The sequence below is a fragment of the Schistocerca gregaria genome, chromosome 10, assembly GCF_023897955.1.
Source record: "Schistocerca gregaria isolate iqSchGreg1 chromosome 10, iqSchGreg1.2, whole genome shotgun sequence".
Taxonomy (NCBI): domain Eukaryota; kingdom Metazoa; phylum Arthropoda; class Insecta; order Orthoptera; family Acrididae; genus Schistocerca; species Schistocerca gregaria.
This window is the reverse complement of record NC_064929.1, coordinates 212,067,589-212,089,902: the sequence shown is the minus strand read 5'-3', so window position 1 is coordinate 212,089,902 and position 22,314 is coordinate 212,067,589. Positions and strand designations below refer to the sequence as shown.

The 22,314-nt window shown below is 49.2% G+C and overlaps 1 protein-coding gene across 1 annotated transcript in view; it reads left to right on the top strand.

Moving 5' to 3' along the window:
• Positions 1-22,314, top strand: part of LOC126293246 (AF4/FMR2 family member lilli) — a 609,408-nt gene that overhangs the window by 523,773 nt on the left and 63,321 nt on the right. The window contains exon 6 of the mRNA XM_049986364.1: positions 12,107-12,304. Within this exon, the coding sequence (XP_049842321.1) occupies positions 12,107-12,304 (198 nt within the window). The remainder of the gene's footprint in view (positions 1-12,106; positions 12,305-22,314) is intronic.

Genomic DNA, 22,314 nt, shown 5'->3' with positions numbered 1-22,314 from the left:
TCACCCTCACACAGAAGACGGATAGGCAGACCGAAAAAAAAGTCAACCCCAAGACAAATCCTGCTGAAAATACTCCTAGTCGGCAAGACTCAGCGGGTCCAGGACTACCTCTGGAGATGTTCAATGCAGCCCCGGACGAAATCTTAGGAGCAGATTTGGTATATCCATCATTAGATTCCACAGAGCTACCAAAGTGAAGGAATGCCGAATGCTGCATGTCGTCTGCTCTTCCTAATACTCCCCCACATTTGCTATGGGATTAAACTCAGGTGATTTAGCGGGTTAGTTATTCGAGGTTCCATTACGCTGCCTCAGAGTTTTTCCATGTTAACGGAAACCTGAATAAGTATGGTCGAGTCATGGGACGAAAAGCTGCCCCAGAACCTCACAGAAACACTCACAGCACAAACTGTAACTTCCACGCACTGCAGATTGAACGCCTCAGTGCACTATTGTCATTCGGAAAGGGAAAAGAGCCGGCCGGAGTGGCCGAGCGGTTCTAGGCGCTACAGTCTGGAACCGAGCGACCGCTACAGTCGCAGGTTCGTATCTTGCCTCGGGCATGGATGTGTGTGATGTCCTTAGGTTAGTTAGGGTTGAGTAGTTCTGAGTTCCAGGGGACTGATGACTTCAGACGTTCAGTCCCATAGTGCTCAGAGCCATTTGAACCATTTGAAAGGGACAAGATCGCGATTTGTCGGACCATGCTACACGGGTCCAGCCAGCGACTAATCAGTTTCTGTTGCTGTTTCGCACACTGAAGACGTGAGGCATCATGTGACTGTGTGAACAATGGTCTTTCACGACGTACCCGACTTCAAATGTCCGTTACCCTTCGCAGTGATCGGTGGAAAACTGCTCGAGACAGACATGCACCCACTGCCAGCAGCAATTCCGGTCGAGCTTGAAATCGATTGTCACTGACAAAGCGTGACACTATTCTCCGGTCCCTGTAGGTTAGGGTGTTTCTACAATCGCTGCTCTTCCGTTGTGTTACGTGCTATGAGTGGCACTTCGTCCCCTGTAGACACGTTACACGGTTTGCACCGATACGTCAAAAAATTGGGAAAATTCTTTCACGGTGTGGCTGTGGACACATACAAACACAACAGTGCCTTTGCACCATTTGCCACAGTGACACACGATATTGCGCCAATTCCATACAGCCAACGGCCACATACGCAGCACTTCACTGTCGTGACTTGCGTCATCGGCGGAGGATCATATGACCACTTGGCAGCTGTCCTACACCACCTAAAGCGCTTCAAAGCTGCCAGTGGGCTCTTTTAATCAGATTAGTTAATATTTTGTCTGGTGAGCTTATTTCAATCTAATGACTGGCATCTACTAAAGTGGGGGTACCAAACCGTTCTGTTCTAGGACCACTGAAATGATGTCACTAAACATAACAGATTCTTAAAAGTTTCTCTATTTGCAAATGACACGAGTCCATTGTGAAGATGTAGAAGGCAAAGAAATGCTTTAGCAAACAATATCGATTAACTGAAGCAAAACTAGGGAAATTTTCATAAAAGAGAAACGTCATTATCACACGGTGAGGAAGGAATCAGTGGGGAAGAACATTTCGAATTTTTCGTGTTGCAATTGGACGTTCCTCCTCGTTTGAATTATAGCATTCAGGATCTTGTGTACGATCTAAATTTTCCTCTCTTAACTGTGACAACAATCTCCACTGTCCTACTATTGTTTGCCTTCTATATATTATGTCTATTATAGCATGCATGCCACATTTTGGCGCAGCTCTGTGAATTTTTAAAGACTATTCCCATCCCACAAGAGGGCCGTAACAAGTATGTGCAGTGTGATTTTCCGAACTGCGTGTAGTCTATTGCTGAAGCACCTTGGAATTCTAACTCTGTAGGTACATTGCATGTGGGAGTTTTCATTAATAACATTGACTAAAAGACTGCTAAAGTCACCCAGTGAACAAGAGACGAAGTATAATCATTACTTGGGTACGCTGTTGTACAGAATGGTGAGCACTGTTTTCAAAAGGCCTCAGAGCTAACTGAATAATGTGCTACATGCATCCCAGATTTTCAGACCCACGTAGCAAAGTTTCCGTGTGGCAGATGCGTTTTACCCCGTACAAGACTTCCTCAGAGAAGCTTAGAGCTTTCCATAGTAATGTGTTAACTACTAGCATACATGATGTCGTAGGAGGATTCGTCAGTATTCCGTGATAGGACACGAACGATCATTCAAAGCAAAAAAGAAAAGGGCAGTGAATATTGTCTCAACAATCTATATCTGAAGAGCTGTGGGCACTTCGATACAGTGAAGCAAATCTCTTCTACTGCAATCTCTTTGCTTTCCAAATTTTTGGGAGGAGGTAGTATGGACCAAAACAAGAAAGATATTTTCCTGCATACAGACCCTCTAATGTGCGTACTTTAAAAAGCATGAGCACTTGTTCAGCAGTAATGTGTGTTTCACAATAGCGAAGGTAACCAACCGCTAATAGCTCTTAAGGTATGCATATCAGAGGCCATGTTTACGGTACAAATGATCATTTCTGTCATATTCCTGAACATTGACCACTCCGCTGGGACACCCTGTATACCTAAAATCACGAATCTTCGGTATTTTTTAACAGCATTGTTTAAATACGACAGCTTCATTATACACTCCTGGAAATGGAAAAAAGAACACATTGACACCGGTGTGTCAGACCCACCATACTTGCTCCGGACACTGCGAGAGGGCTGTACAAGCAATGATCACACGCACGGCACAGCGGACACACCAGGAACTGCAGTGTTGGCCGTCGAATGGCGCTAGCTGCGCAGCATTTGTGCACCTCCGCCGTCAGTGTCAGCCAGTTTGCCGTGGCATACGGAGCTCCACCGCAGTCTTTAACACTGGTAGCATGCCGCGACAGCGTGGACGTGAACCGTATGTGCAGTTGACGGACTTTGAGCGAGGGCGTATAGTGGGCATGCGGGAGGCCGGGTGGACGTACCGCCGAATTGATCAACACGTGGGGCGTGAGGTCTCCACAGTACATCGATGTTGTCGCCAGTGGTCGGCGGAAGGTGGACGTACCCGTCGACCTGGGACCGGACCGCAGCGACGCACGGATGCACGCCAAGACCGTAGGATCCTACGCAGTGCCGTAGGGGACCTCACCGCCACTTCCCAGCAAATTAGGGACACTGTTGCTCCTGGGGTATCGGCGAGGACCATTCGCAACCGTCTACATGAAGCTGGGCTACGGTCCCTCACACCGTTAGGCCCTCTTCCGCTCACACCCCAACATCGTGCAGCCCGCCTCCAGTGGTGTCGCGACAGGCGTGAATGGAGGGACGAATGGAGACGTGTCGTCTTCAGCGATGAGAGTCGCTTCTGCCTTGGTGCCAATGATGGTCGTATGCGTGTTTGGCACCGTGCAAGTGAGCGCCACAATCAGGACTGCATACGACCGAGGTACACAGGGCCAACACCCGGCATCATGGTGTGGGGAGCGATCTCCTACACTGGCCGTACACCCCTGGTGATCGTCGAGGGGATACTGAATAGTGCACAGTACATCCAAACCGTCATCGAACCCATCGTTCTACCATTCCTAGACCGGCAAGGGAACTTGCTGTTCCAACAGGACAATGCACGTTCGCATGTATCCCGTGCCACCCAACGTGCTCTAGAAGGTGTAAGTCAACTACCCTGGCCAGCAAGATCTCCGGATCTGTCCCCCATTGAGCATGTTTGGGACTGGATGAAGCGTCGTCTTACGTGGTCTGCACGTCCAGCACGAACGCTGGTCCAACTGAGGCGCCAGGTGGAAATGGCATGGCAAGCCGTTCCACAGGACTACATCCAGCATCTCTACGATCGTTTCCATGGGAGAATAGCAGCCTGCATTGCTGCGAAAGGTGGATATACACTGTACTAGTGCCGACATTGTGCATGCTCTGTTGCCTGTGTCTATGTGCCTGTGGTTCTGTCAGTGTGATCATGTGATGTATCTGACCCCAGGAATGTGTCAATAAAGTTTCCCCTTCCTGGGACAATGAATTCACGGTGTTCTTATTTCAATTTCCAGGAGTGTATTATGACATAGCTTTCCCTCGCTGGAGCCAACCACCCTCGAGGTAAAAAGTAAAAAAATAGTATACAGAATGTATCATAATAAACAGCAAAACAGACATGTGTGAAAATATATGACAATACAAGGGAAAAAACTATGAGTGAACATGGGTACAAAAATCAGGGGTTTGCAAGGTAATTGCGAACGTGTCTTTGAGAACCGCTGTTGACTTCATAACGAAATATTGCCCTAGTTAACGCATATGTGTCAAAGATATTAACTTTTCGATAAAGTCCCCATCTAACTGAGCTCAAATTTCAGCCACAGCCGCCTTACCAAGCGGGGTTCCATTTCCCGGTGCTGCCTGCCTGCCTGCCTGCCTGCCTGGTTGGTTGGTTGGTTGGTTGGTTGGTTGGTTGGTTGGTTGGTTGGTTGATTGGTTGGTTGGTTGGTTGGTTGGTTGGTTGGTTGGTCGGTCGGTCGGTCTGTTGGTTGGTTTCTTGGTTGGTCTGTCTGTTGGTTAGTTTCTTGGTTGTTTCGTCGGTCGGTCGGTCGGTCCTTCGGTTGGTTGTTTCGTTCGTTCGTTCGTTCGTTCGTTCGGGGAGTAAGGGACCAAACTACAGGGTCATCTGTCCCGTGCTGCCAGGGATTTTCCTATGGTGGGAGGACTGGACCACTGTGCGCTCAGAGTAGTGATCCCAGTCGAGGAGCTACTGATGACGGAGTGGTAGCGACTCCACGGTCGGAACCACGGCAACAGCCGGGAGTGCGATGTCGTGCTCACCCCACGCGCCTCCATACCGCATCCGATGGCGACTGAGCGAGGATGACTTGGCGGTCGGTCGACTATCGCCCGCTCTTCAGGGCCTGATTGCGAGGCTTCCTTTCCTTTTCGACATTCTACAATAAAATTTACTGTGGGACCCTATGCGTTTTTCACAGCGTCGATTGCATGATTGCATGATTTCATGGCAACCGCAAATATTTCATTGACAATTTGTTTTGACAACTACGGAATCGTTCACACAGTAGCAATACGACTAGAGAATATAGAACCACAGGGCGCGTCTTTCATTGCCACATTTGGGTGTAATGTAATACAAACCCAGATGCTGTAGATCGTCTGTAACGTTATAAAGCAGGTCTTCTGCCTTTGTTGACAGGAACGAAATACACTTGAGATATGTCAGTATAAGACAGAATCACTTCCCTCGCCTTTTGATAGTCTTCCCCAGTGTCAGTTAGATTAGAGCGATCATATAATTCTTTCTCACGCTGAGTTCCATTAATCGGATCATAGACAGAACACTAAAAAGAATTAATAGTGGCTGGTTGGGGTCTTCTTCTTTGTAAGAATCACCCTACACGAAAAAGAAAGGTGAGGAAGAAATGCTAACCAAGTTCTCCGAGCCAAATGCAAAACCACCTACACTTCATGGTAGTGAGACCTGGCCACCAACACAACCGGAAATGAACTGCGAATACGAGTTGCGGATTTATGATTTTTAAGAATAGAATCTGGTTATAGGCCATCGAGGACAGTATAATATAATAAAATGATAATATAATAGGATAGGGAATGAATGATAATAAAATGTTTGAATGTGTGGCTTTTTTAAAATGGATGAATTAAAGAGATTAATTCTTTGACATGAAGGACAAGCACAATAAGCTAGGCATTGCCTGTAACGGGAAAGGAATCATTTTAGTTTATATTTATATAAATAAATCGTCTTCATAGTATTTTATGGATACCAATTATCAATATTATGTCCGATCGCCGTCTCCTTGACTGTGGCCGTGTTGTTATATTCGGATCTTCGTAAATTTTCCGACGTACACAGGTGGGCTTCCGTTCTTCTTATTGCATTACTACTTGAAATAATAATAACTCTCACAAATATTCTGTTAATAAAACACTACTATATTTCTGTTCGATGCACACAGAAAATACACACAATGGCGGTCTGCAATTACTCGCTAAAAATGGCGGTTCTCACTCGTTCACTCACTGAGCGAAACCTTCCTTCCAACAACTCGTACAAGAACAAAAAAACTGCTCTGTCTTTTAACATCTGAAAGTCAAAAATACCTGACGGTAGGCACAGGCTCTACGCTAGGCTACTACCACCTCATCTTTTCTCTTTGCTTTTAAAGAGGATGAAAACATAAAAGTAAGAAATACAAAAGGTATATCACAACAGGTGTTCCCTGACGACAGGAGGCGTCGCACTGGCGATACGCAGAGACACTTCAGGTGGTAAACGTAAAGGCAAACAAAACACGCAACGACATAAGCATAATTACTATGTTAAGTTAGTCTTTTTGAAAAGTAAAAACAAATTGATTGAAGGTCGGATTATGGCTTCCGCAGCCCTCCCTTCATTGATCGTCACTGTCCTAGCCGGGAATGATTCTTCAACTTTCGACGTTCACGATATTTTGATGGAGTCCTGTCAGTGCTTATTCGGGCCGCCTTACAAATGGTTCAAATCACTCTGAGCACTATGGGTCTTAACTTCTGAGGTCATCAGTCCCCTAGAACTTAGAACTACTTAAACCTAACTAACCTGACATCACACACATCCATGGCCGAGGCAGGAATAGAACTTGCGGCCGTAGTCGTCGCGCGGTTCCAGACTGTAGCGCCTAGAACAACTGGGCCACTCCGGCCGTCCAAACTTTTCTAATAGAACAATCTTCATTATATTCTGTATCTTTATTCCTCAAGTCGATCTATTTATTTCTCAGCACAATCAACCTGTTGACACATTATTCCCAACGAGAGCCCAGTTTGTTGATACCGTCACTGCAGAATGTTCGACTCTGTTGACAGAGCCAGATCCTCACCTCTGCTTCATCACTACTGAAGTGAATTTCTTGAAGGTGTTCAGTAACCCTTTGACTACCGACGGGATGTACGTCTCACACGCCAGGTTACCAGAGAACCAATTGGAATTTGTCACTTCTTATTGTTGTGTATCAGTGTCCCTCTGGCAAAGGGAATCAGAAATGGTTCAAATGTCTCTGAGGTCATCAGTCCCCTACAACTTAAAACTACTTAAACCTAACTAACCTAAGGACATCACACACATCCATGTCCGAGGCAGGATTCGAACCTGCCACCATAGTGGTCGCGCGGTTCCAGACTGTAGCGCCTAGAACCGCTCGGGCACTCTGGCCGGCAAAGGGAATCCAGCTAATGCTTAGCAGAATTCTTATAGTTACAGACTGCAACTATATGTTGTGCTCTCACCAAGTTCCACTGTTGACCCTCGTCACCGCATTCTCACATCGCATTAGTTCGCACATGCATGTAGGCAACCCAGTTACCAGACTCGCAAAGCAGGCGGTCTTTACGTGTTCTCAGACACATCACGAGCCGGCCGTTGTGGCCGAGCGGTTCTAGACACTTCAGTCCGGAACCGCGCTGCTGCTATAGCTTCAGGTTCGAATCCTGCCTCGGGCATAGACGTGTGTGATGTCCTTAGGTTAGTTAGGTTTAAGTAGTTCTACGTGTAGGGGACTGATGACCTCAGATGTCAAGTCCCATAGTGGTCAGAGCCATTTAGACACATCACGTCAACCACTTGGACCTGCGAATTGACGTTTGCCACATCAGAAATGCAGCCCACAATCAGCATTTCTCGTGTGAGTTATAAACTTAGGCATATGCTCTGTCCACTGACGTGTGTCCGTTTTCAGTATGTGTTGTAGTTTCTGCATAGTTATCTTCTGAAACCCTGGATGTTCTTATGAATAATCCTGTATGTCCTGCCACCCATCGCCGTTACCTTAGAAGACTGAAAGGTGGGGAATAAGCTTTTCGTATTGTTACTTCTGACTAAGGCATTAATTAAAATAACCATACACTAATATTTTGTGAAATAAAATCGGCCGGGGCCCAGGTAGGGCTACATGGAGGATGACCGATGACAGTGAACTCGAGATGTCAGATTGTTGAAGATGTCGCAGTGCAGCTGTGTGGGCGGCTGTGGCCATAATGAACGAGAGGGCGCCCATGCATGGAGAAACTCTCTTACAGCAAGTTCTTTCTAGTACACCGACATAGTTACGCTACGCACAGCCATGTTACACGCTAAAATTCAAAACCCTGTAATGGCAGAGGGTTGCAACTTCGTCATCGAAGCAGGAAAGTCGACCGTGTCTTGAAGACAGGATAGATCTCTGACACATAGACAATAGTGTGAAGAGGTCCGCCAGAAGGTTGCCTCGAGAAATAACATTTCCCGGAAACTCGCAAACAGCAAATGGGGAGCAAAACCTACTATGCTGTGAACCACCACCAAAGCACTATGCTTCTCTAAAGCTGGATATGCCTGGCCAGTATGAACCAGATCAAACGTAGTGAAGGAGGTCGACATAGGCCTTAATGAAACGTGTCAAAGAACAGGATGTATGAAACCCACGTCCCTACGAAAGCTTTACAGTTCTGCTTGTCTTGGGAGTCCCAGCTCCTGAAAAACATCTCACGAACTCACAGAGAGGCTCAGACAAATCATCGATCATGAACAACCGCTCTTTAGCACCACATGGATGCCTGGACAACTGAGACCCCCATAAAGGAACGCAAGACTTCCAAGAGGGCCACAGTAAGCACCCCCTTACACACTGGGGATGGCAAACGTAAAATAATTAATTGGGAGACTTTCAGAGCATCCGTGTGGTTTTCAAGACTTATGCTCAACCACAAGACCTTCTGCACTTGGACCAGATCATCAATAGTTAGTTGGAAAATCCCATGGAACAAATGCATAATGGGATTTGGTAACTTGGCAAATATACTCGGACCTTAGATCTTAGGCCCTTAACCACTCAAATTCTGCTCATTATTCCTGGTAGAGCTCGGACTTTCCTCCTCATCATCATCATCATCACGAATCTTTAAGGGTAATGATGAGGGAAAGGAGTAATCCGGCCCAACGCTTCACTTTAGATTTTGCATTTATCACACCCTTCAGTGCAAACCATAGAACAAGCAAGTGTAACAATGAGAGAATATTTGCTCTCGTAATTTGCTATATAACTTAAGAATTACTTAATAAACAATAGGAATCTAAAATTATTCATTTATAACAACAACAACAAAAAATAATTTATGAGACCATAAATGATAAATATCAACGGTTAATAAAGTCCTATAAACTTAAGCAAGGATAACCTTTTCAGTTTCTGAGTGAAGTCAGTAGGTGACATAGGGGACAATCAGATGTACATTAAATGTTGCGCCATTAAGGACGATCACTCACTAAGGACGATCACTCACTAAGGACGATCACTCACTAAGGACGATCACTCACTAAGGACGATCACTCACTAAGGACGATCACCCACTAAGGACAATCACCCACTAAGGACAATCACCCACTAAGGACAATCACCCACTAAGGACAATCACCCACTAAGGACAATCACCCACTAAGGACAATCACTCATTAATAATTATAACCACAAACTAAAGAACATTCATTTAAAGCAATTAACATAAATAGCAAATAAATAAGTCACATCTCAGTAAATGTATTAAATCCAAATCTTTCAGTTCTATAAGAATGTTTGATCGTGGAATACAAGGATTACCGACACACAATGCTAAATTTACCAAGCAGCAATTTCTCCAAACCTAGAACTATCTTAATAATACTTAGGTTATCCAGAACTACTCTAATTCGCCTATCTTGGGCATAACGGTGGAATAGATAATTAACCTATTTCATTCTCCTGGAACATTGAATGGCAATGGAGACTCGGGCAACTTTTACCCCAGCGTGTCTCTGGAAAGAGGATGGCTCCAGTAGGCGGAGGAAAGATTTACCCGAACTGGAAAGGGAACTCGCCTAACACAAGCCACTAGGTTGGACGAAAACCAGTTGGCGATTTTTAATCATTAATCAAAGCTTGCTGACCAGCGAGCGAAAATTACAGAGGCAAAGGTAGCTTTATTTGTGCTCACAAGAATTGATAACTTCTGCAAATGAGATTCCGGCAGAACTACTGCCTTAGTATCAGCACAGGACTTTGCATGTTAGGAGAGCGAGTCAACAACGGTCTCTACCAAGCAGGCGCTACATTTCAGACAAACCGAGCAACCGATATGAGTCGTGGCTAGGCGGATTGCCAAATAAAAAGTCTAGCACTACCTTAAATAAGATTAAATAGAGCACTTAAATGCCACGGGGACTAAACTCCTTAATTCAAGAACAACGACTAAAGTTAAATATGCCTACGTACTAAAACACAACAGATATTGGCAAACATTTACATAATGTCGTATTTGAGACATCCATAAACTTGGCTAGAGTTCACTCTCTCTCTCTCTCTCCGCCAGACAGTACAAGGTAATTTAACGTTTTACAGCGTGCTTGTCCAAACAGTGACCTACGCCGTCCATGGGAAAACAACGGCTTGTAGAAGGTCCACAGCCAATTTTTTATTTGTTTGTTTCTTTACGACGCGCGCCTTAAGTCAGTATTGTGTTCAAATGCACGATGATGGAAGGGGGCAATAACACATACGCAAGGCAATTTCCGACCACAAACTCAGAGCAGAGAAACGTTGCTACACAGTTATTAATAGCTCCCACAACACCGGGAGATTGGCCTTGCCAGACGATGGCCGTTGCACTAACTAGATGAAAAATCTTACTTTCAGTGCGACACCACCTTCTGTACGTTATTGGCAGCCGAAGACGGACTTCCTAGCTTCAGCAGCCCATTAACGGAAACCAAACGTTGTCCACAGATTTATGGCCCTTGTGCCCTGATGCCCCGAGTTTTTAGGCCCTTCCAGGCTTAGCATAGAGGGACCAAACGTCCAGCTGCAGAAAGGCCGCCCAGGGCGAGACATTGTCCCAGCTGCCTCATCCGCCCTCGGCAAAGCACACAGCGGGCGCACCAGCAGTGCGTTTGCAGAGGCTCCGCAACGCCCTGTAGGAAAGCGCGGAAACTCCAAACAGGAGTAAACAGAGGGAAAACCGGAACTGTGGCAAACGACACGGTTCACAAACATAAAGAAATAATCTAAATCTGCTGAGTACTATGCATGACTTGTATTACCTCAACCAATATTGTGAACAGAATAAAGAATTCAAAGGCATTACTTGGCAGCATGTCCTCACATCCAACATACACCACGGTGTTCTCAGAGCTAACAGGGATAGCGATTGATCCATCGAGCGAGACTGCGAACTCGAGTTGATATCCAGTTGCTCACTGCACACAGCCACTTAAGGTGTGTTGAACATGTCCAGAAGTACTGTTAGATAAACCTCGCGCTTCTAGTTGCTCCCAGTCCTAAGAAAAAATAGCAGAGATAACATCTCGTAGTTCCAGCAGCTGGCACCACTAGCAATTCATCCAATGGGCTCCAGAATGAGATTTTCACTCTGCAGCGGAGTGTGCGCTGATATGAAACTTCCTGCCAGATTAAAACTGTGTGCCGGACCGAGACTCGAACTCAGGACATTTGCCTTTTGCGGGAAAGTGCTCTACATCTGAGCTATCCAAGCACGACTCACGCCCCGTCCTCACAGCTTTACTTCTGCTAGTACCTCGTCTCCTACCTTCCAAACTTTACACAAGCTCTCCTGCGAACTTTGCAGAACTAGCACTCCTGAAAGAAACGATATTGCGGAGACATGGCTTAGCCACATCATAGGGGATGTTTGCAGCTCAGTTGGTAGAGCACTTGCCCGCGAGAGGCAAAGGTCCCGACTTCGAGTCTCGGTCCGGCTCACAGTTTTAATCTGCCAGGAAGCTACACCCGATGGGTTGCACGCCCTCGCACGACTGGCTCTCCGGCTGCCTGGCCCCACCCAGCCGTCACCGAAGCTCGAGGAATGCACTGACCAAACCCCAGGGCCGTGGCTGCTGACAGTCCCGAGTGCTGCCAGAGGTCGACCGCGCCTCGCAGCTTCCACAGCTAGCGCCGCGCCCCGCCGCATGGCTTGCCCCGGCCGCCTCGCGTCGCACCCCAGCGCCGCCCGGCCACAGCCCGCCCCGGCGCTGAGAGGCGCGCCCCTCGCGCCGCTGCCCGCAGGGATCCCGCTGGCGGTGCACGGGGGTCGTCCGCCGTCGCGGGCCTCCAGCCAGCGCAGCGCAGGCACCGCCGGCTCCTCCACGGGCGGCTGCGGCTTCGCGCCGCCGCGGCGAGCCTCCAGCGACGGGCTGGTCAGCCTGGCGGGCACGGCGCGCGCGTGCGCGTCGCGCGGCGTCGCGGTGCCGGCGTCGCGGGCAGGTGCGGCTCGGGCCGCGGCCATCTTGCTTATCTCGTGCCACCTGACGGCCACCGCGGCCAAGGCGGCCGCCGCCGCCGCCGCCTCCACCCGCCGCCGCAGCTCCAGCGAGGGCGGCGGGGGCGGTGGTGGTGGCGCCCGGCCGGACGCGGACGCGGACGACGACTCGGAGGTGGAGGCGGCGCCGCCGCTGGCGGGCCCGGCGCCCACCCCCACGCCCGTCACCAGCGGCGCGCCCGCCGCCCTGCCTGACCCCGGCCTCGAGTTGCTGGACGCCGACTCGGAGGACGAGCCGCCTCTGCAGCAGCGGGAGCCCGGTGAGCAGCCGGGGGCGGCCGGCGGCGGCGGCGGCGGCGGCGGCGGCGGCGGTCCGGCCCCGGGCCCGAGCCCGGGCGCCGGGCGCGGCGCCGCCCCCGCGGCCGTGCGCGGGGGCGGCGGAACCGGCTACTGCCCCCCGCCGCCCTCCGCCTGCTCCACCGCCTGCGGCACGCCGACTCTGCTGCACAAGAGCGGGCGGCTGACCGCAGGTGACTCCACCCCCCACCCCACCCCGTCCTTCCGTCTCCCTTCCCCTCTGTTCTACCCTGCGACACGTTGGACCTTAACTGATCACACGTGTGGGCTCCGACTTCCTCACCTCCTGCAACTCTCGCCTCCCTACCTCTTCCACGTCTTTCTGCCCAGCAACACATCTAGACACGAGCTGATACCCTACCTGCATCACTACCTGAGGAGACGTCTCCAATCACCTATCTTCCTATCTCTCTCTCATCCATCCGGCAAACACATCTAGACAAGCTCAGTGATCTGGCCACTCTCTGCATATTACACGACTGGGTTAGAAACTTACGAGGCAGAGGCTACTCCAGGAGGTCGAACAAACCAAATAAAGTGAGCAACAGAGAGCGGTGCTGGTTCATGTTGGTGGCTGGTCACGGGGTTCGGAGCCTCTCCCTCCCAAGAAAGAGATCTGTTCTACCTGATGTCGCTATCGCACGAGAGTGTCGCAACTGAGTTCTACTTTGCAGAACCCTCCAGAGTCCGCAACTGCCTCCCACACACACTACTGGCTAAACAAGTGGCGTGAATATGTTAGCAAATTTCAGCAAACAACTGTGGTGGGTGATCTCTTGTCAACAGCTTTAACTGGGCAGAACTGCCTTGGTGCTAAGAGTCAAGCACCTTTAATCATGAGGGCACAACCGAAGCTACTCTTGGAGGGAACCTGTGAAGATTAGACTGTGGCCTTTCAAATATTTTTTTTTTAACAGATCACCTAAGACATTTTTTGACTGGCTGCTACCCTGTACAGCTGTATGGGACGTCCCAAAAGCCAATAAATTAAACAAAAGAGGTGTAGGTTGATATCGATATTTAATAGTGTAGAAAATGGAACATTAAGGTACATGCAGGTGGATATGTAGACAGCAGTGTTATCTACTGTCAGTATCAATGACTGAAGATATTTAAAGACATATATGTTTAAACCATCTCCGTCGATATTTCTCGCTGCTCCACAGACCAATATCTGACTTTAAAAACCTTCAGTCATTCATACTGACAGTAGATAACACTGCTGTCTAACTATCCACCTCCATATACACTCCTGGAAATGAAAAAAAGAACATATTGACACCGGTGTGTCAGACCCACCACACTTGCTCCGGACACTGCGAGAGGGCTGTACAAGCAATGATCACACGCACGGCACAGAGGACACACCAGGAACCGCGGTGTTGGCCGTCGAATGGCGCTAGCTGCGCAGCATTTGTGCACCGCTGCCGTCAGCGTCAGCCAGTTTGCCGTGGCATACGGAGCTCCATCGCAGTCTTTAACACTGGTAGCATGCCGCGACAGCGTGGACGTGAACCGTATGTGCAGTTGACGCACTTTGAGCGTGGCGTATAGTGGGCATGCGGGAGGCCGCGTGGACGTACCGCCGAATTACTCAACACGTGGGGTGTGAGGTCTCCACAGTACATCGATGTTGTCGCCAGTGGTCGGCGGAAGGTGCACGTGCCCGTCGACCTGGGACCGGACCGCAGCGACGCACGGATGCACGCCAAGACAGTAGGATCCTACACAGTGCCGTAGGGGACCGCACCGCCACTTCCCAGCAAATTAGGGACACTGTTGCTCCTGGGGTATAGGCGAGGACCATTCGCAACCGTCTACATGAAGCTGGGCTACGGTCCCGCACACCGTTAGGCCGTCTTCCGCTCACGCCCCAACATCGTGCAGCCCGCCTCCAGTGGTGTCGCGACAGGCGTGAATGGAGGGACGAATGGAGACGTGTCGTCTTCAGCGATGAGAGTCGCTTCTGCCTTGGTGCCAATGAAGGTCGTATGCGCGTTTGGCGCCGTGCAGGTGAGCGCCACAATCAGGACTGCATACGACCGAGGCACACAGGGCCAACACCCGGCATCATGGTGTGGGGAGCGATCTCCTGCACTGGCCGTACACCTCTGGTGATCGTCGAGGGGACACTGAATAGTGCACGGTACATCCAAACCGTAATCGAACCCATCGTTCTACCATTCCTACACCGGCAAGGGAACTTGCTGTTCCGACAGGACAATGCACGTCCGCATGTATCCCGAGCCACCCAACGTGGTCTAGAAGGTGTAAGTCAACTACCCTGGCCAGCAAGATCTCCGGATCTGTCCCCCATTGAGCATGTTTGGGACTGGATGAAGCGTCGTCTCACGCGGTCTGCACGTCCAGCACGAACGCTGGTCCAACTGAGGCGCCAGGTGGAAATGACATGGCAAGCCGTTCCACAGGACTACATACAGCATCTCTACGATCGTCTCCATGGGAGAATAGCAGCCTGCATTGCTGCGAAAGGTGGATATACACTGTACTAGTGCCGACACTGTGCATGCTCTGTTGCCTATGTCTATGTGCCTGTGGTTCTGTCAGTGTGATCATGTGATGTATCTGACCCCAGGAATGTGTCAATAAGGTTTCCCCTTCCTGGGACAATGAAATCACGGTGTTCTTATTTCAATTTCCAGGAGTGTATCTTAATGTTCCACTTTCTACAGTATTAAATATCGATATCAACCTACCCCTCTTTTGTTTAATTTATTGTCTTTTGGGACGTGCCCATACAAGCTGTACAAGGTAGCGGCCAGGCAAGGAATGTCGTAGGTGATCTGTTTAAAAAAAAGTCATATTTCAAAGACCGCAGTCTACTCTTCACATGTCCCCTCCAAGAGTAGCTTCGGTTGTGTCCTCATGATTAAAGGTGATTTTCCTCAGCACCAAGGCAATTCTGTCCAGTTAAAGCTGTAGACAAGACAGTGCTGCAGTTGTTTGCTGAAATCTGATAATATATTCACGCCATAGGTTCAGCCAGTAGCGTCTGTGGGAGGCAGTTATGGACACTGAAGGATTCTGCAGAGCAGAACGCAGTTCCTCCACTCTCGTGCGATCGACATGTCGAGTAGAACAGATCTCTTTCATGGGAGACAGAGGCTCTGAACCGCATGACCGGCCACCAGTATGAGCCAGCATCTCTCTCTGTTTCTCACGTTTATTTAGTTTGTTCGACCTCCTGGAGTAGCCTCTGCCTCGTAACTTTCTAACCCAGGCGCGCCCTGTGTATCGTACACACAAAAATACATTCTCCTTCTTCGACCATATTTCCTGTTCTCTCATTTGACGTCAGTCGTGGATGTCCAACCCTAAGTCCTGATTGCTCGACCAACTGTGCACTGTCGTCAGAAGTGGGATGCAACCACATCTCTCTCCTTGCACCTAAATGCAATCATCTTAACAGCAGAATGTCATTTCTGACTATACAAACGCCAGGACAACACAGCGTACACTCACCAAGTGGAGCAAATTTCCGACCTGGTCAGCCCCTTCGGTTGGTAACCCACCAAGCTTAATGTACAGCTACTGGGGTGAAAAACCTGTACCTTTACATTGTTACAGTGCTCAAACTCAGCAACTTGTCTGGAGATGACTATGCTTTCTAGCTGCACACCTCTCACCTCTTGATCATGTCCTGTATCCAACAACATATCCAGATATGAACAGATCCCCAAACAAACATTGGTCACTTACTCTGATCCCAGCTCCACCTGGCTTGGTCTGTCCTGCAACACAACCAGGCATGATCCATTCCCCCCACAACTACTCTATCTACAATGGCTGCAGATGCCTCCATCCTCCAACCATCTACTCCCATTCTTCTCCCAACTTCATTTCACACAACAGTACAGCCCTGGAATTCTTTGAGATCAGTCATACCGACAGTAGATCACACTGCTCGCCAACTACCACTCTCCCTGTCTCTTTCCGGTCCTACACTAACACAACTCAACGTTATTCTATGTCCTTACTTCTTACTTCGTGGGCCACATTCTCTGATATTAGTTATACATCGTTCTGCCTTCCATTGCCTCCCTTTTCTACCTCTCCCTGGTGCATTCACTCAGAAACACAGCCAGACCCGAATCTTCCCCATTACTCTAGTATTACCACCTTGTGTGTTTCCTGAAAGTCTCTGAAATCGTCCGAAATGACTTCACCTTCGAACTACTCGCCTCCAAGCCTCTCCCTGGTCCATTTCACACGGCTCTATCCACACAGTAACCTGTCCCCTTGCAACTGTCCCGTCAGTTTCAGTATCAGAGTGTGATCACACTGACTCTATCCTGGATTTCCAATTGCTTGCTTGCCTTCGACTGGTTCATTCCAAATTTTATTCCATCCACACATGTTCTCCCTCTAGCACTCCATAAATGATTCAACACCCAAGATCACAGACATTGCCTGCAATGAACTCTGATCTCTCATTGCTCATCTCCATAGTTCATTCCATCCAGACATGAAGACATCACCTTACTACAATAGTAACTACTTCAGTAACCAAGATCACTCACTCTAACCACAAGTGACTCCATCCTGTCTCTTCTACTCTCGCCTCCTCACCTCTTGCTGATGCACTCAATAAAATGACAAGCACACAGCACGGGACAGATCACTGACGTCTCTACATGCTTCTCTGGTTGATGTCACTTCTTGATTGAGGAGTTTTCTGACTGGCAAAACATTTATGAACTGGTTCCCGATCTATTTTGTGTCATAGTACACCTAGATATTAATATATTTATTCACAAGTAACCATACCTGCACCGTTTCGTGATGTCAGTGACATCGACACAGCTGCTCTGTTAGTCCCCTCTTTCAGACAACTTGCCTTCCCACCCCTTCCTTGTCGAGTATTACAATAATGCATTTAGTAAATTATTCCGCATCTTTGTCACTCTCTTACCAGATTCTGTAGCTGATGTCAAAGTCACTGACAACAGGTGTCTCTGATAATAATAGTCCACTGGTCCATTCTTTGCTGTAATACAGCAAGAAAAATGATCTGTCCTCCTTTCCATTATCATACAGGCTTTGGTGGCTCAGTTGACAGTGTATGCTGGCAGCCATTAACTCTATCCCTACTGCAGCTCACCCCCCTTATCCATTCCTAGTGCCCTACAAACAGTAATACACGCAGATACGCAACCAGGCCATACAGACCTCAGTGGCAACTGGATCGTTGTGCAGCCTGCAGCAAACACCGGTTCTCTACACTTTCTCTATAGCGTTTCCCAAAAAGAGCGACGTCGTCTTCCCTCCTTCGATTCCCACCTGCGTTCACAAAGCACTTCCGCGTTCGTCAATCCTACTGATAACAACTCCAGCTGCAGAAATCTCAACTGCTTCGACGTCTTCGTTGAATTCGACCTGCTGGGGATCTCAAAAACTCGACCACTAATCTATAATGGGTTGCAGAACTCTTCCGTATGCTGTCTCCTTTCCCAGAAATTTGCCAATAAATTGAAGTCGACCATTTGCCTTCCTCACTACCATCTTTATGTGCTCGTGCCATCTCATATCACTTTGCAACGTCATGCCTAGACATTTAATCGACGTAACTGTCTAGCAGCACACTACTAGTCTTGTATTCGAACGTTACAGGATTGTTTCTACTACTCATCAGTGTTAATTTAATTTTTCTAAATTTAGAGCAAGGTGACATTCGTCACAGTAACCTTGTATACTTCTACAGTATCGTCAGCAAACAATCGAAGATCGCCGATGAAGCTGTCGGCCAGATAATTTATGTAGATAAAAAAAAAAAAAACAGCTGTCCTATCACACTTGCCTGGGGCACTCCTGACAATACCTTTGACTCTGATGAAACTCGCCATCTAGGAGAACATGTGTGTTCTGTCATTTAAGAAGTCTTCGAGTCATTCACATATCAGGGAACCTAACCTGCTGCTCGGACCTTTGTCAACAGCCTGCAGTACCACAGTGCGCCAAACGCTTTCCGCAAATCTAAGAATACGAAGTCTGCCTGTTGCTCTTCATCCGTACCGTGCAGGGTGTGCGAGAAGAGGACAAACCGAATTCCTCATAAGCGATGGTTTCCAAATCACTTGCTGACTTGTGGACGGAAGCTTTTCTGTCTCAAGTGAATTCGTTAGACTCGAAGTCGGAATGTGTTCAAGAATTCTGCTGCAAACCGATGTTACGGATATTGATCGGTAATTTTATGGGTCCATTGCATTACTCTTCTTATATGGGATCCAGAAGACACATGTGAGGTCAGCGCCAAGGCTTCGTCTAGTCCTGCCGACTTGTTTGGTTTCAACTCGTTCACATACTTCTCTGCACCAGTGATGACCATATAGGAGTTTGTGCTGTAGTCAGATGATGTCTGTACGACCCTCCAGGAGAATGATTTCTTAAGGGCGAGAGTTAAGACTCCAGCTTTGCTTTTGCTGTCTACTTTTGCGGCACCAGATTGATGTTCAAATGGCTCTGAGCACTATGGGACTAAACATCTGAGGTCGTCAGTGCCCTAGAACTGAGAACTACTTAAACCAACCTAACCTCAGGACATCACACACATCCATGCCCGAGGCAAGATTCCATATGCGTACCCGTCCATCCGCTCGATACAATTTGAAACGATGCTCGTCCCACCAGCCAACATGTTTCATCAACAACACTCACCCAGGCGAGGAGTAAAGCTTTGTCTCGTGCAATCACAAAGAATACACGAGTGGGGCTTCTTTGGCTCCTAAGGCCCGTATCGATTGCGTTTCGTTGAATGGTTCACACTCTGACACTTGTTGACGGCCCAGCACTTCAGGATTCAGTCGCGCGGGTCTGGACTGAAGCGCCTAGAACAGCTCGGCCAGACTGGTGTGCTATAGAAAAATACAGCTGGTCCGTAGCGCAGTGTTGCCGTGCGCTGCACTCATATTGCAGCACTGTTGAAGGCAACACTACTGCGGCCACACATCACCACAAAATTTAGCCCATATACACTCCTGGAAACTGAAATAAGAACACCGTGAATTCATTGTCCCAGGAAGGGGAAACCTTATTGACACATTCCTGGGGTCAGATACATCACATGATCACACTGACAGAACCACAGGCACATAGACACAGGCAACAGAGCATGCACAATGTCGGCACTAGTACAGTGTATATCCACCTTTCGCAGCAATGCAGGCTGCTATTCTCCCATGGAGACGATCGTAGGGATGCGGGATGTAGTCTTGTGGAACGGCTTGCCATGCCATTTCCACCTGGCGCCTCAGTTGGACCAGCGTTCGTGCTGGACGTGCAGACCGCGTGAGACGACGCTTCATCCAGTCACAAACATGCTCAATTGGGGACAGATCCGGAGATCTTGCTGGCCAGGGTAGTTGACTTACACCTTCTAGACCACGTTGGGTGGCACGGGATACATGCGGACGTGCATTGTCCTGTTGGAACAGCAAGTTCCCTTGCCCGTCTAGGAATGGTAGAACGATGGGTTCGATGACGGTTTGGATGTACCGTGCACTATTCAGTGTCCCCTCGACGATCACCAGAGGTGTACGGCCAGTGTAGGAGATCGCTCCCCACACCATGATGCCGGGTGTTGGCCCTGTGTGCCTCGGTCGTATGCAGTCCTGATTGTGGCGCTCACCTGCACGGCGCCAAACACGCATACGACCATCATTGGCACCAAGGCAGAAGCGACTCTCCTCGCTGAAGACGACACGTCTCCATTCGTCCCTCCATTCACGCCTATCGCCACACCACTGGAGGCGGGCTGTACGATGTTGGGGCGTGAGCGGAAGACGGCCTAACGGTGTGCGGGACCGTAGCCCAGCTTCATGGAGACGGTTGCGAATGGTCCTCGCCGATACCCCAGGAGCAACAGTGTCCCTAATTTGCTGGGAAGTGGCGGTGCGGTCCCCTACGGCACTGCGTAGGATCCTACGGTCTTGGCGTGCATCCGTGCGTCGCTGCGGTCCGGTCCCAGGTCGACGGGCACATGCACCTTCCGCCGACCACTGGCGACAACATCGATGTACTGTGGAGACCTCACGCCCCACGTGTTGAGCAATTCGGCGGTACGTCCACCCGGCCTCCCGCATGCCCACTATACGCCCTCGCTCAAAGTCCGGCAACTGCACATACGGTTCACGTCCACGCTGTCGCGGCATGCTACCAGTGTTAAAGACTGCGATGTAGCTCCGTATGCCACGGCAAACTTGTTGACACTGACGGCGGCGGTGCACAAATGCTGCGCAGCTAGCGCCATTCGACGGCCAACACCGCGGTTCCTGGTGTGTGCGCTGTGCCGTTCGTGTGATCATTGCTTGTACAGCCCTCTCGCAGTGTCCGGAGCAAGTATGGTGGGTCTGACACACCGGTGTCAATGTGTTCTTTTTTCCATTTCCAGGAGTGTAGATGCAGCTTCCATAAGCGTTTGTGAGGTACTGAGTGGAGTGCTTTGTTCTGAGAGGTAGGTCGGGTGTCGGCTTCCGGCGCTGTAGGAGAGGGGAGTAGGCTCCAGGCTGCGAGCTCAACCTGGCGCCGATTGCCGCCGCCTGGAAGAGCCGAGGCGTCTGTGGGGCTGTGAGCGGCGCGGTATTGATCTGGTGAGGGTGAGGGGGGAGCAGTGAGGGAGGGAGGCACCCCCCCCCCCTCTCCCTCAAGTTGCGAGCTAAGGAGCAGCAGCGGGGGAGGGGAGGCGGTTGTGGCTGATTTGATTAGCCGGTCGCGCCTACGCAGGGCTCAAGTTTCCCCGTCCCGCCATCCCGCAGTTCCGCCGCACCAGGGACGCACAGCGGCCGCTGTTCCAGGCGCCGCTCCAGCTGGAGGCAGTTCTCGCCCCAGTTAAGCTGTTACTGCGGGCTTCTCGCTGTCTCCGCGACTGACCGGCGTTTGAGAACACAAACGGGGCGAGTGCGAGTCTAGTGTTGAGGGTTGCATACGTTAGAAATCAAGGCGCCGCCGTTTCGTCGGTGCTCCACCTGTTCCCTTCCTCCTCACAGTAGTGCAGTGGGTATGACGGGTCTGTGAACGGTGGCGCTGAGGTCACATCCTACTCCTTGAGTCGTTCCCTCTGACACTAGGGAACACTAGTGTAAACCCGCGATGTAGCACAGATATACATGTTCATATACAGCGTGGTCCATTGATCGTGACCGGGCCAAATATCTCACGAAATAAGCGTCAAACGAAAAAACTACAAACAACGAAACTTGTCTAGCTTGAAGGGGGAAACCAGATGGCGCTATGGTTGGCCCGCTAGATGGTACTGCCATAGATCAAACGGATATCAACTGCGATTTTTTAAATACGAACGCCCATTTTTTATTACATATTCGTGTAGTACGTAAAGAAATATGAATGTTTTAGTTGGACCACTTTTTTCGCTTCGTGATAGATGGCGCTGTAATAGTCACAAACATATGGCTCACAATTTTAGACGGACAGTTGGTAACACGTAGGTTTTTTAAAATAAAATACAGAACATAGGTACGTTTGAACATTTTATTTTGGTTGTTCCAATGTGATACTGTACTTTGTGAACTTATCATTTCTGAGAACGCATGCTGTTACAGCGTTATTACCTGTAAATACCATATTAATGCAATAAATGCTCAAAATGATGTCCGTCAACCTCAATGCATTTGGCCTTCCGTAA